The 15,572-nt window shown below is 36.1% G+C and overlaps 1 protein-coding gene and 1 long non-coding RNA gene across 3 annotated transcripts in view; both read left to right on the top strand.

Annotated features, from left to right (window-relative positions):
- Nucleotides 1–15,238, top strand: part of LOC149477776 (epidermal growth factor receptor kinase substrate 8-like) — a 39,558-nt gene extending 24,320 nt beyond the window's left edge. Inside the window, exons 7-17 of one of the 2 annotated variants that reach the window (XM_089710349.1) lie at nt 1,841–2,403; nt 2,611–2,703; nt 3,065–3,190; nt 3,712–3,803; nt 4,147–4,271; nt 7,270–7,413; nt 8,155–8,200; nt 11,293–11,394; nt 12,557–12,672; nt 14,298–14,486; nt 14,940–15,238. In XM_089710349.1, coding sequence (XP_089566475.1) covers nt 1,841–2,403; nt 2,611–2,703; nt 3,065–3,190; nt 3,712–3,803; nt 4,147–4,271; nt 7,270–7,413; nt 8,155–8,200; nt 11,293–11,394; nt 12,557–12,672; nt 14,298–14,486; nt 14,940–15,011 — 1,668 coding nt within the window. In that variant the 3' untranslated portion in view covers nt 15,012–15,238. The remainder of the gene's footprint in view (nt 1–1,840; nt 2,404–2,610; nt 2,704–3,064; nt 3,191–3,711; nt 3,804–4,146; nt 4,272–7,269; nt 7,414–8,154; nt 8,201–11,292; nt 11,395–12,556; nt 12,673–14,297; nt 14,487–14,939) is intronic. The other variant, XM_089710350.1, reaches the window with a different exon arrangement.
- LOC149477772 (uncharacterized) overlaps nt 1–15,572 on the top strand; it is a 172,616-nt gene that overhangs the window by 11,122 nt on the left and 145,922 nt on the right. The window lies entirely within an intron of this gene.

The following is a 15,572-nucleotide window of genomic DNA, read 5'->3' as shown; positions in this document are numbered from 1 at the left end:
TTTTTTTTCATAAATCCGTTTTGCCTTTTCTTAGTGACAAAGGCTATTTTGTTATTTGTTATTGTCCTGGTTCAAGCAGGTTTCGTCAACATATTTCTTAAAGCTCCATTATACCATATTCCATTACTATTTACTACCATAAATAATAATTAACCACATGCCTCATGTCACAAAAAAATGGCATAATATTTTTTAATAATTCTTGGCGTTTTACTTTCTTGAATAAGATAGTAACATGGCTAGAAGTGTTTCTAATATCTATGTTAATCTTATATATAAAAATGAATCGCAAAATGTGTTGGTAAGCGCATAACTCGAGAACGGCTGAACCGATTTCGATAATTCTTTTTTTATTATATTCCTTGAAGTACGAGGATGGTTCTTATGTATAGAAAACGTAAATATTATGTACCACGGGCGAAGCCGGGGCGGACCGCTAGTTAATAATATAATTAAATTAGAACCATTGAACGTTGGTAATGTTATAAGTTTAAGGACTTTTCGCTTCTTTTTGTTGACAATCTCGGAACAAGGATTAAATTATTATGTTTTCAATTTCAGTTAGAGAGAATGTGTATTCTATTTTCTTTGTAAAGATGACTAAACTTTTTAGTTAGGAACTTAGAAAAAGTTAAATTAATTTTGTAAATGTATCAATATATAATATACTATACGATTGCATTTCACATGGCGAACACTGTTACGCAATACTTTGTAATACAAAACATCGAATGTAGGTACCTACGTGTTCTAGCAATTAATAAATTAATTTGAATTTTGAAGACTGGTTCAAAACTGTGATATGCCTTTATATGCCTTTTGGTCCAAGGTGTATGATAACCTGTATCTTCTCTCATAGGTTTTACGCAAGGTTAAACTTAGAATTTTGATTGCGAAACCCATATAAGATAAAGATAAAATTTTCTTATCCGTTAAAAACTAGTCAAGATTTCACTTCAAAAGATCTTCAAAAGAAATATGACAAATCACTCGAAGATAAATGAGCCCAAGGAAAGTGTGCTTAAAAACAGAGCGGACGCGTCAGGGTGTAGTTAGAATATATTGCCAGCAAAAATGACGCAACTTTTGTTATAAGGTATTGCTACACTTTAATATTTGCTCAAATTGACTGTTTACAGAGAAATGACCTTTATGGGCCTATGTATTACTCTATTTTAAGTACGAAAATGATATAAAACGAAAATCGCTAAAATGTTAGTTAGGAGGTATTGATACTTCATCGTCGATATGTATTTCGAAATTACACTTCGAATTATTATCTATTTCCTCTTATTGATGGTATAAATAAAAATATTAGCTAGTTAGATTGGGCGTTATCTTATCTTGAATTCCTTTTAGGATTATAACACACTTACTCCATTTTTAGACCTAAATTAGCATAAATATATCACCTTAATAATGTTCATCCGTAGCTTCTTTGTGACTTGATACATTATAGTTTATTTATTTATACTCTTTTCCAGAATTCTATTAAAATAACATTCCAATAATAATTTAAAAATTTTGTTGTATTTTTATTAAAAGAAAAGCTGAACTTGATTAGCAAAGCTTCGATCATGATTTTATCATCTGAATGATCATACGTTATTCGCATCCATTTTTCCATATGTTTTTTTCCAACATTATGTTTAACATTATGTGTAATTATAAATAAAACTTAATGATATACGATAAAAAACACGATGCAGAAGCAATGCAGACACTACCAACCTTTAATAAGATTGTGATGAATTTTTAAATCAAACTTTACGTAAATTTTACCTAACAATATGTTCTATTAGTAACACCAACATTTCTAACATCATATAAATTCTTCCAGCAAATGTCAGCACAGCTGGGCCGCGGGGAGCGCGGGGAGCGGGGCGGGTCCGGCGGGGAGCGAGATGACGCATCCTCCACAGGATCCGAGCGTCTGTATGAACAGGACATCGCCATCTTAAACCGATGCTTCGACGACATAGAGAAGTTCATCGCACGGTTGCAACACGCAGCCGCTGCGTCTAGAGAACTCGAAAGACGTAGACGCTCCAGGGGAGGGAAGAGGAGCGCGGGGACAGGAGAAGGAATGCTCGCGTTACGCACCCGTCCCCCACCAGAAAGGGACTTCGTTGATGTGTTACAAAAGTTCAAGTTATCCTTCAATCTGCTAGCAAGGTTGCGCACACATATACACGATCCAAATGCCCCGGAATTGGTCCATTTTCTATTCACGCCGCTCGCGTTGATAGTGGATGCGGCACAGGATGTGGCTGATGGTCGTCTGCCGTCTCGTGTGGTGCAGCCATTGCTGACAAGGGACGCGCTCAATCTGCTGGCCAATTGTGTGACCAGTAAGGAAACAGAATTGTGGCATTCGCTTGGCGATGCTTGGCTGATACCAAGGTTTGTAACGTTCACTACATAATATGCATAACTATTTCTATCAAATCATCCATCAAGTCATGAATTTTCGGAGATTGAAAATGACTTACTTTACTCGATACAATATAATACTTCATTCGAATTCCCCATTTAACAAAAATATTCCAGCTTAAGGACCTTGATCGAGTGCAATCATCCGATAATGTAAGAAAAACCATAAATTTTCAGAGAACAATGGAAAACAGCAATACCTCCATATCAGCCGGTGTTCATGGATGGCTGGACGCCGGACTATCAAGTAGACGATCAGCCTTTGAGAAGGTGAGCTTTATATACAGTTCTACATTTATATATGGCTTTAGGGAATAATTTTCAAGCAGAAATGCCTTATAATTCACCACTTTTTAAAACTACAATCGAACAATTATAACTCATTTCATCAGAAAAGTTTTGTTTCCATATGTATTGTATATTAAGTGTATGTGTCGTTTGATGATTCAAAGTATGTTCTAATATATTTTTGTCCAAATGTGCTGTATCATTTTAAGTGTATGTCCTTTCTGTGCAAAATATCATGCCATTTTTTGTTGTCCCAATATACTATTTGTCAATGTTTGTCCAATCATCCAATTGTGTTTGTCTATGCTTATGTGTGTCCAATGTGTTCAATGTTCACCCAAAGGCCGTCCCCTCGTCGCAGCGAAGGAAGGGTTGTAGAGGAAGCTGCGGGTAGTGCAGCGGATGGTTATGTTTATGAAAGGGATGAACCAGATCTGTACGGGGAGAGGGAGTACGCACCGTATCCAAGGTACGAGTGCTTCTTTGTTGCTTTGCGTGTTTTTGTTCTATAATTATTATGACATTATTCTTTCACCAATATCATTGAAATTGTGTTATTTACGCCGATTTTTCAATGCTTGGTTAAAACCTATCCGTCCAATAAAGTATTACACGATAATATTAAAATGTCACGTAAACTGTCAAATACGGGCAATTAAAATAAGTTTTTTAAAATGGTAGTTTTATACATTATTCGACGAATAATGATTTTAACCAAGGATTGAAAAATCAGCCCTAAGGGCTGATTAATCGTCATTTTTGAAAGAAATTAAATTGACAATTTAAACTACCATAATAAACAATAAAATGGAAGTAGTTTTCCTTTGTTTGAACCGACTACTTATAGTCTTTCGCCAGCCAGACATTCGCCAGCATCAGCATCAACTCTCTTCCCTAAAGAAATATCAATTCCTTTCACAAGCAGTTTTATTAATTAGGCGAAAAGTAATTGCTGTCTGATTAGTAACTTTTAATACTACTTTTTTATAGAAATACGCGAACACTGACACGAGAAGATTCTGGGTCAGCGGCTTCATCGCCGGAACGGGAACCTCCATATCGCCCCAATGAACGTGAAGATGGTACGCACATTGAAATCCTAATTAATTTTTATATATCAATTCTAACTCATGCACACAACTTCGTTTGATTTAAAAAAAATATTTTCATTGCTGCTCTGTTTCTAGTCGCCGCAGCTGCAGCGTGATATCTTTACTACATAGTATAAAACAAAGTCGCTTTTTCTGTCCCTATGTCCATTTATCATTAGTATAGATTTATTACCTAGGTCATCAAAAAAATTGGCTATCTTCCGAAGTTCTTGACACCTATTTTTGGATAGATACGTTTTAATAACAATAAAATAGAATTGTATTTGAATGTGAACCTTACTGCACTTGAACTAAAGCTCATTTTATGTTACAGATGATCTAGGAGAAGCGTGGGCACAAGGGGTAGCGGCCAGAGGGGGGAGGGTGGTACGTGTCACCTACCCCAGGACTGCTAACAATGATAAAGAGCTAACTGTAGTCCGTGGGGAATATCTTGAGGTAAGGATCCTTCGTAATAAAGTATTATTAAAAAAGCTCCTTAAATTTAAGCTGATTTAGGTCTATTAAATTAATGGACCAAAAACGTTACTGTGCATGCAATAGTAATTTACAGCAAACATTTTTTTATAAACATAGTTCTCGGTAACTTTGTTACGGAATTACAGCAAAATAAAGCAATAATATGTACCCTACTGATTACAACACCTCTTGGGTATATGGGTACTATGGTATTTTATTTGGCGGATTTTTTTACCTTGCCAACATAATTAAAACAGTTCAACGCCGATGACATTAATGATTGTTTCATATTATCTGTATTCTTAACAATCAATCCTACAAACATCAACAAATTTTAAACTTTTACCCATCTTAATATACAGGGTTACAGGAAAAGTCGATGTAGATCCGTTAAGGGCACATAGTACACATCATTTCTGAATGATTTCACTACGGAACCCCCCATCCTAAACTTAACCATTTTCGAGATATTCGAGTTTTAATTATTTTTTTGAAAATGCCCAATTTTTCGGCTATTCAATTGAATATTTTGAATTTTTTTGACTCTTATGATTATTTTTTTGGTTTTTTACATGAAGAATGAGATGCTTAATTACCTCAATGACTAAAATTGCACGTAAGTTAACTAAATAGGTCATGGTAGACGATCGAAACTTTAGAAAATAAGTACAAATTATAAAAACATATTTTTCTTTTCTGGATATCTCAAAAAAATATTATGGCACTTGCTCTGCAGATGTGCTTAAAAACATCTACATTTTATCAGCTATCCAACGAGGTATAACAACTTAGGGTTGTATTTAAACTCATAGAAAAAAACATAGTTGAAAAGGTTCAGGTGGTAGGTCTAACGGGTCCCTCGGCTATTGTCCTTCAAGTTAATCCGGTGCGTGTGAGCGAGACAACTTACGATTTATGCAGATGAGAGTGAGAAAAATAATGTGCAAAAACAAGTTTGGGGATACAACATGCCCATTGTTTTGTATTTGGTCGTTTGTTTGCTTGCCATCCATTTTAGTCTGCTCATGCAATTCGTCCATGGTAGATGCGAATTATTGTGCTTTCGGATTCCCACACGACTTTTGTGTGTGACTTAAGTGACCTACTAATGATCTCCAATTACAATTACTGCGGGACATGTGGTTTCAACATGATGGCTGCCCTGCTCATTTCAGAAGAAGCGTTAGGGAATGGTTGGACACTAACTATCCTAACAAATGGATTGGACGAGGTGGGCCTTTACCCTGGCCACCCAGATGTCCCGACCTGACCCCCATTGATTTTTATGTATGTGGGCACATGAAGAGCCTCGTTTACAGTGAGCCCAACCCCATATCGTCAGTGGAAGTTCTCAAAGAAAGGATAATTAATGCTGCTAACGACATAAGAAGAACATTAACCACATGGTGTAGTGAAAAGTGGACTACGTGAAAGAATGAGAAAATGTGTGCGAAATAGAGGTGGACACGTAGAACATGAACTATAAAATTTTATTCAAAAACATTAGGTGAATAAATGTTATTTTGAACTGATTTATTGTTTCATTTAGCTTACTACAATCACCGACGATCTGTACGCCAACTATGAGTTGAGCGTGAGTGACTTTGTATGCCAACTAGCGTTAACAACGCACCGATTACTTTATTTTCCAAACAATAGCCAGTAACTAGTCACTTACGCTCAAGTAATAGTTGGCGTACGGTCATTATTTGTACGATCGACGATGTGAACAAAAAAAATGCTATAAAACTGAATGATCTCCTAGGTCAGGATAGCGGGATATCGATGGATGCATGAAGGTTGTACCTAGCCGAGGGAGGCCTATGTTCAATAGTGGAAGCCAGTAGGCTGAAATGATGATGCTGAACTTAAGTCAAATTAATTAGATTAAATAAGGGCTATTTATTCTGACTGCCACGTAGCCTTAGAAACTAAGTTTCACCTTTGAGGTTAATAAATACCCTAGAGTGTTATACCTCGTTGGATAGCTGATAAAATGTAGATGTTTTTAAGCACATCTGCAGAGCAAGTGCCATAATAATTTTTTGAGATATCCAGAAAAGAAAAATTTTTTTTTATAATTTGTACTTATTTTCTAAAGTTTCGATCGTCTACCATGACCTATTTAGTTAACTTACGTGCAATTTTAGTCATTGAGGTAATTGAGCATCTCATTCTTCATGTAAAAAACCAAAAAAATAATCATAAGAGTCAAAAAAATTCAAAATATTCAATTGAATAGCCGAAAAATTGGGCATTTTCATAAAAAAAATTAAAACTCGAATATCTCGAAAACGGTTAAATTTAGGATGGGGGGTTCCGTAGTGAAATCATTCAGAAATGATGTGTACTACATGCCCTTAATGGATCTACATCGACTTTTCCTGTAACCCTGTATATAAATCTCGTGTCACAATGTTTGTTCTCAATGGACTCCTAAACCACTTAACCGATTGCAATAAAATTCGCACACCATGTGCAGTTCGATCCAACTTGAGAGTTTAAACATGTAGGTACGACGGGCGAAGCCGGGGCGGACCACTAGTATTATAATATAAATTAAAAAAAGACGTGTGGCACTCGGGGACTGCCGTGGTAAAGCTATTGCATGCTATGCCTTCAAGCCACACCTCCGTGCCCGTCGGAGTGGGGGGCGTGAGGATTTTCGTTACTACATTTCTGGATTCGGTTCCCGCGCTCAAGGCCCGCGATAGAAGCTATGCAATAGCTTCATCATCATCATCATTATCAGCCTACATTTGTCCACTGCTGGACATAGGCCTCACTCATGGCACGCCACTGAGCCCGGTCGTTCGCTCGTTGCCGCCAGTTATGCCCAGCAACCCTGCGGGTGCGTCACTCCACCGTGTAGCAGGGCGTCCTACGCAACGTTTGCCGAGCCGCGGTCTCCACTCTAAGACGTGTGCAATAGCTTAATAAAACCAAAAATATCAAATTCATATAATTCTCTCCGCAGGTGCTCGACGACTCCCGCAAGTGGTGGAAGGCCCGCAACCGGCGCGGCGTCACGGCGCACGTGCCGCACACCATCGTGGCGCCCGCCGGCTCCCCGCCCTCCTCCCCGCACCTCTACCCGAACCCTATCTATACGCACTATCAGGTTTGTTCTAATTCTATATTAGGCCGCCTTTTTTTGAAGTGAAAACTTCTTTAGCGGCGTTGAGCACTTTTTTTGTAATTGGTATAAAATCTTCAACTCGCGTCAGGACACGTGACCTGATCGAAAAAGCGTAAGACGGATACCATTCCAAAATATCAAACATGCTCAACGTTAATAATCAAGTTTTCACTTCTGCCGGCACTCCCGGAGTGCAACCCGTCTTTTTTGTAAGTGGGGAAATCTTGCATAGATACCCACGGTTGCTGTCAGACAGACTGTCGGACATTTCTCGCAGAAGTTTTCTTGCAGATGGAATCGCGGTCTTAGTTACTTAAAAAACTGGAAAATACATTGAAATTGGTTATATAAGTATCTACAGAACTATTGTCAATCAAGAAGTTTCTTATAAATCAATACTTATTTCTTAATAAAAGAAATGTGTATTGATAATGGAAAATGCATTGTGCTTGAAAATCGTTGTATCAAGTATCTACAGAACTTTTACGAATCAAGAATTCGTGCAGTTTCTTGTAAATCAATGCTTATTTCTAAAATGAAAAAATGCGTATTTTAGTTGGCAAGAAAATACCTTCAATGAAATATAAATTAGGTACCTATACGTTGTTTATACGTTGCTCTCTAATAATGAATCAGTCCTATTTTTACTGGTTTTTCTCTTTATAGCAATGTATAAACATACAGTCTCAATTTTTACGTAATATTCTTTATTCGTTGTTCCAGGAAGGCGGTCGGGGCTCCGGCGGCAGCAGCCCCACAGCGCCCGCGGGTAGGAACACGGCCGCTAGCGCCGATTGGGTCCGCAATGAGAGGATCGGCAAGAAGGGCGAGTTCCGATACTTCTAGCGAACACGCTTAGTCATTATTTATTTATTACAATACATATCTACAGGGTGTTCCACTATTGGTATACTAAGCGCGAAGGGACTTGTAGTTTTGCATACACTGACCACGTAAAAAATACTTAAACAACAAAATTACGTCAAAAATTTTTTGCTAATTTTTTTCTGAAAATCCATATTTTCTTCGCGCAGCCGGCATATACCGCTTCTCTAATGTGAGCATTTTGTCTATGAAAACATAATCTTAGACGATAGCTCACGTGCGGGTGGCAAAGTTGGGCGGGTTACTTGTTAGGGGTGTACACTGTACACATAGAGTTTTAAGAATTCATCTATTTGAAAAAAAATGCGTATGGAATTTTTTAAGTATTTTTTACGTACTCAGCGTATGCAAAACTATAACCTCCTTTGAGCTTAATATACCAACAGTGGGACACCCTGTATATGTCGCTGTCTGGTTGAATCTGATATTTGATTGAATGTCTAGCGTGTTCAACGATGACGTTCAGTTGACTAGGCGGAACGTTAACAAGTGTCACACGACGTCCAACTAGTGACGTAGTAGCATAGCACTTTGAACAGAGCGGATATAACACGACACAATTTACTTTTTCCAAATATCCTCAAGAAGACGTTACATTTAACAACTTGGCGAGTTGTCCTTGAGTCATTCAAAAAAATCATTAATGTCGTCATTCAATGAACGAGCTAGTCATTCAATTAAATAGCAGATTCCACCAGAATGCGACATATAAAAGTATATGCTTCGTGTAATTATCGGTTGCATTTAATATTTTGTAACTCGTTTATCAGCGTAAAGGCCCATTCAACCAGTGCGGTACCCGATGTACGCGATTAGATCTCTTACGCAGTATATTATAGAGACTCTAATCGCATACCGATCGGTATTGATACCCAGCAACAGCGACTGACCGGTTGGCTTGGTTGGTAGTGGCCTTGCCTTCCAAGCCCGAGGTCGTGGGTTCGATTCCCACCCGGGGCAAATATTTGTGTGACGAACATAGATATTTACTGTGTCTGGGTGTTAATAATTATATATATAAGTATTTATTTAAAATTATACATGCATGTTTATCAGCCGTCTGGTTTCCATAACACAAGCGAAAGCTTAGTATGGGATCAGATCGTGTCGTGTGTGAAAATTGTCTTGAAATATTTATTTTATTACCCACGGCCTTAGCCCACGGCGGTAGCGGATACCGCTCTGGTTTGAAAAGGCCTTAAAGCTAGTAAATGAATTATTAGTTTTGAATTAAAATTTTACATGCAGTGAGTATCGGAACTCGCTTATCGGTTTTGTGTCGTCAAGGTCGTGGTCGATAGTGTTTCTAAGACTCAAATGTATCGTTAACGTGTACGTGTTTCGTATTTTGGCAATAACCTTGAAATGACCTTCGGTGTGTGTGTCGCTATATGCTAGTGTGCGTGTGCGCTTGGCAGATGTTTATATTATTTTTCTACAATACGTAAGTTATCTTTCTATATTGAATGTGTCACTTTGATTAACGAGTGAAGATTCAATTTTATTTATACAGAGTCTATTTTTATATAAATACTATTTATTACGCTCTGGGTTGAACAGAGTTACACTTTGTAAGTTTGTTTATCAATAGGCGCGCACGTGTTGGGTTTTTTTTAATAGTTAATTGTACTATCATTTGGCAGCTATGTGATTAATGAAATTGTACATAAAACTAACTAAATTTCAACAAAAATGAAAATTGATTATCAAAATAGTTGAATACCTCGCGGCGCGCTTATACAATTTATTGTATTGATGAGTTTTTAACATTTATAATTAAACTCAGTACTACCAAATATAGCGTTTTCTTCCCTGTTTCGTCCTTTCCCTTTTCTACTTCTTTCTTGAAATTTCTACAAAATATACTTTCTTGGATTTTTAAATCGCTTTTGTGTAGCGTTCTGTACAACGAAAAACAAAGAAAATTGCAGAATCTCAAATTAATGTAAATTACTTTTTGATTTCTCCTATAGATAAGACTTAGGAGGACTTATAAGACTTAGGACTTAAGATTTAGACTAAAAAGTTATTCTGTTTTTTAAACCGGGTAAAATTCATTTGCGATATTTTGGGGGTATCTCGATAACCATTCTTGTCTCAATTTAATATAATTATTAAGTATATATCTCTATTCAATCAATATTAAATCAATTTCTAACGATAAACAAAGACGTTATTTTAATATTTACCGATGTAAACGACCATAAATCTTCATTGTTTGCTAAAAAAAATAAAATATTTCCAATTCAAAATTTATAATTCGAATAAAAAAATATGATTAAAATAATTGTTTGTAATTCAGAATTAAAATAAATGATTATGTTAATTTACATCGGCAAATAGGGGATCAATGGTGTTTTTCCACCAATAGTGTGCGAGGAATGTGTTTGTTAATAACCAATAGTATCGCTTCAAACGCTAAACGCTTCAAATTTGAAACTAAACGAAGCGATATGATTGGCTATTTACAAAGACATTCCTCGCTACACATCCCCGCACATTATTGGTGGAAAACCACCCTTAATGTTTTATATTTTGTTGTTTTGTACTAAACGGGCTTGTGTGTTGTAAACATGTTTATGTAAAGGTTTGTATTGCTTTGTGTTTGTATGTTTGTATTCGTTGTGACTCGTATGGGTAAGTGTTTTGTTTTTTTTTTTATTTGTAATTGTAAATATAGATGAATGATATTCATTTATTGTAGCATTGTTTTACGATATAAAATGGCGTAGATATCAGTAATCAATACCATAAAAGTAATGTGACAAGATATACTTATCTATTTGAATTATTTCTTTATATAGGTGTTGAGGTTTTTATATTGTGTAGGTACCTTTTTAAATTATTATCGTTTTAAAATTCAGTAGTAAAAATTTACATCAACAATTAAAAATAGAAGCATAATAGCCTAATCAATAATTAGTCTTCGATTAATTCTATATTCAAAATATTATTATCCAAATACCAATTTTACAGAGAAGCCCATACCCCCTCCCCCACCACCGCCGCCCCCTCCCCCTGAACCGCCTGTCGCGCCGCCACCGCCTCCACCTGTGACGAAAACTGATACTATCAAATGTAAGTATAACACGTAGTATATTATTATTAGTCTGTGGTATAACAATAAAAATGTTTGTAAATACTTCATGCACGAAGTAATCAAAATCTTACATAGGTACGTATTTATAAGTACAGTAGACCCGCGTTACACCGACCCCTGGCCTATCCGTCGCCCCCTTTAATCCGACATTGCCAATTTTTACGTCTATCATGCATGATTTAACTGTATACAATATACATTCTGTACCAAATAAAACGAGCCACCACTATTGTGCTCTACTGGAAGATATTGTTTTAATTCCAAAATACACAATGAAACATGATATTTTGTAGTACCTTCTTCTGAAACATAACTACCTACAGCATCTTATCTTTAGGTCTCTAATTTGTCGAATTATAAGGTACTCTTACGTAAAAACATCCGGACTATAGGGGGATCTCTAGGCAGCACCCTATAATCTGACACATTCGATACTTCGACAAGGCCTTGCAAAACGATTGTCGGAATAACGGGGTCTACTGTAAATTGTGCCGGTTACGTGGTAACTTATACTTAATCTGTAGTACCAGGCAGATTCACCCGCGGGCAAAGCAAATATATTACCTATATCTCATGTGTAACTTTGGTACATAAGCTGCACCACTGCCGCAAGTATCATCTACCTAAATCGGATCAGTGGTTTACGCATGAAATAACAATATAACAACAAACATACATAGTATGTATGTATTACATACCTACATACATCCATCCATCCTTACAAATAATATTGGTAGGATTGTTATTTGATCTTTTTGCCCAATGGAGGACAATCTATAACAGTGGACCGATTTTTTAATAACTTCGTGAACTTACACACATTCAGAATTAAATCTATTTAGATATTTTAATCTGATTCTAACTGGACCATACGAAACTGCTAAAAAAAAGTCGTGTGGCACTCGGGGACTGCCGCGGTAAAGCTATTGCATGCTATGCCTTCAAGCCACACCTCCGCGCCCGTCCCCGTGGGGAGCGTGAGGTTTTTCGTAACTAAATTTCTGGATTCGGTCCCCGCGCTCAAGGCCCGCGATAGAAGCTATGCAATAGCTTAAAAATCTACATTTGGACAGAAAAGTAACAACTATCAACGATCTGTCTTCGATAGACCTTTCAAAACTAACCTAAAATTATCACCAGCCACAAAGTCAGCAGTGAGCACCAGCAGTGATCTACACGAAGAACTAAAAGCCGTGCTACCACAGATACAACGCAGGCTGGAGATCAAGAAGACACCGGATATATTTATTCATCAGGTAAGGTATTACAATAAGTTTAAAAATTAGCTATATACATACTACATATAGCTTCCGCCCACGACTTTGTACGTTCATCCCCGTTTTTCCCCGTTCCCGCAAGAATTTCGGGAAATCCTTTCTTAGCGAATGCCTACGTCCTAACATCTACCTGCATGCCAAATTTCAGCCCGATTTTCAGTCCAGTGGTTTGGGCTGTGCATTGATAGATTACCTACTATATCAGTCACCTTTGAGTTTTATATATATAGATTTTACTTGGCAATACAGCTTACTTTAATACTGCAAACTAGTTGCAAAGTATTGTTGATAAATTCTAAAATTTATAGGGTCAGTCAATAAAAAATGTAGCCACAAATAAGCAGAAGCTAACTTCATTGTAAAATGCCCTCAAATGATTCCATAAATACTTGATTGATGATGATGCACATCAAAAAGATGATACGTATTTGGTCTTATTTTAAATTGATTCTAATTCTTAATTATTTCAAAAGTCTTCTTCCAAAATCCTAATCATGACTATTAATCAGGTTTGCAAAAAACAGTAAATTATGAGAAAAAACATGTTTTTTTTGTTTTTTTGGTTTTGGTCAATGTTTTATGTTTAATTCAATGTTTTTTCTTTGTACTTTTAATATGTTTTAATCACCCATAGGCTTTATGTTTTCTGGACGCGATTACAGTCAGCGATGACCGCGATTGCAATCACTCATGTCCGTAGTAACGTGCCCAATGTTGTGTGAATCGGAACGCGATGTATGTACTATGTACATAGAAGCGAGCGCGCTTTTGTTGACAGTTTGACACTGACGTTAGCTTGTTTCAGTTTTTAAAAATATGAATAAAAAAAATACAATCTCCCAGAGTGGCCATTTAGAGCATTTGGAGGAATCCTTATTAGTTGACTAAGTATTAAGTTAAATAATTATAATAATGTTAAAATTAAAGTTTCTTTATTTGAAATGTTTTATTTATCTTATTAGCTGAATGACTAGTGGTATATAATAATATAATTAAGTTAATTAAATTAACATTTCGCAATAATAAAATATCGCAATAATAATAATTTCCCATTTGAAATTGTTTTATTTATCTATCCCACTTGTAAGTTTAAAACCTGTTTAAAACAATGTATAAAACATTGATTTAAAACAGGTGGAAAAAAACATGTTTTTTTTACAATTTGTTTTAAACTTGTTTTAAACATGATGTTTTAAACAACGATGTTTTTTTGTAACAACCCTGGTATGGTATTAATAGTATTAATAGCCACCATTTTATATCTTAAGAACTTAATAACATAGAAGCGACGTATAATTTCAAATAAAAGCTTATCCAGAACATGACGACGCGGTTGGCGCAGTGGTAAAGTAACTGCCTACTGAGCCGACGGTCCCGGGTTCGATCCCCGGTCAGGGCAAATATTTGTGTGATGAACTCAATTATTTGTTCTTGGGTCTGGGTGTTATTATCTATACATGTATTTATTAAATATTATATTTATCGTCGCCTAGTACCCACAACAAAAGCCTTAATTGAGCTTACTGTGGGACTAGGTCGATTTGTGTAATAATGTCCTATATTTATTTATTTATATATATTTATTTGTTTATTTCAATTAACAGAAATCGAATCCAGAGGAAGTCGTGTCCTGGCTGGAACTGAAAGGCTTCAGCAGAACTGCCCAGAAGCAGCTGCGTGTGTCTGGTCACCAGCTGTTCGCGCTCTCCAGAGCACAGCTGGAGCGCGTCCTGGGGCCAGACGAAGGGAAGCGGCTGTATAGCCAGGTTCTGGTGCAGAGGAATGTGTCTGGGGTAACATATTTGCTATATTGTGGTTGAATTGTATTGATTATTTTAAAGCTTATGATAAGGGCCTTGGTCACCGGATAAATTAGCTACCCTTTGTTTAGATTATAATTGTCAGAATTTCTCTGCTGCTCATTTTATCTTACATATGAATGGAAATTTAAAATCCTTAGATTGTGGGAGAATCAATTGATTTCGATTTAGTCGTGAACAAACTAGACACTGTTTTTAATTCCATAAAGAAGGGAATGATTAGTAATGAAATCCGAATGAGATCAGAATTTTAATGATTAACAAGTATCCTTAAAAGATTATTTTGAGATGATTCCAATAATTTAATCGAATTGTGTTTGAATGACGTTCATTTCATTATACCATTGTTTACATGGTGATGGGCGTATCGTTTAAAATATTTAAAACAATTTTCATTTTGGGTGGTGCTCTCGTGCACGCGAGCAGTACAAGACGACATCAGCGTCAGAACTGCAGAGCATACTGCGGAAGGTTCGAGAGAAGGTGGAGGTTTCCTGACCATAGATAACAAAAATGCCACAGACAACGCAAACTCCAGAGACAACGCAAACTCCAGAGACAACGCAAACTCCACAAACAACGAATGCGCCACAGACGACGAAGCGGGTATAGATCCGCCCATAGACTATATTCAAATAGATGCAGAACAGAAATATTATCGAAGTTCATCGTTCTGTTGATATATTATTATGTTATTAATATGATTAAATATAATTTTTTACCATAATTTTTGTATCATTTTTTTTTATTACATATTTAAAAATAAGTGATGTTTGAGAATTTAGAAAGGAAGGTAGTATTAAAGTAATCCTAGTAACATTAATATATTTTTACAGCCGTATTCAATTGCCTTTTAATATCTTTATAACTTTATATGATGTCGGGTTGTCTTAGAATAATCTTTATGATTGTTACTTACGTCAAAATATACCTATAATTTAATTGCGTTCATAAATATAAATGAATAAACAGTATCAGGCATTTCTCAGAATGTGCTTTGTTTATAAACAAAATTTTGTAAAACTGAAAATAGGCTTACTTACATTAGACTAAAGACAT

This window comes from Colias philodice, chromosome 24 (assembly GCF_061535455.1).
Source record: "Colias philodice isolate Cphi_HAF_F1 chromosome 24, ilColPhil1 Martin Lab GWU primary, whole genome shotgun sequence".
In the NCBI taxonomy this organism is placed as follows: Eukaryota; Metazoa; Arthropoda; class Insecta; order Lepidoptera; family Pieridae; genus Colias; species Colias philodice.
The sequence above is the reverse complement of the archived record's forward strand: the minus strand, read 5'-3'. Positions and strand labels throughout refer to the sequence as shown.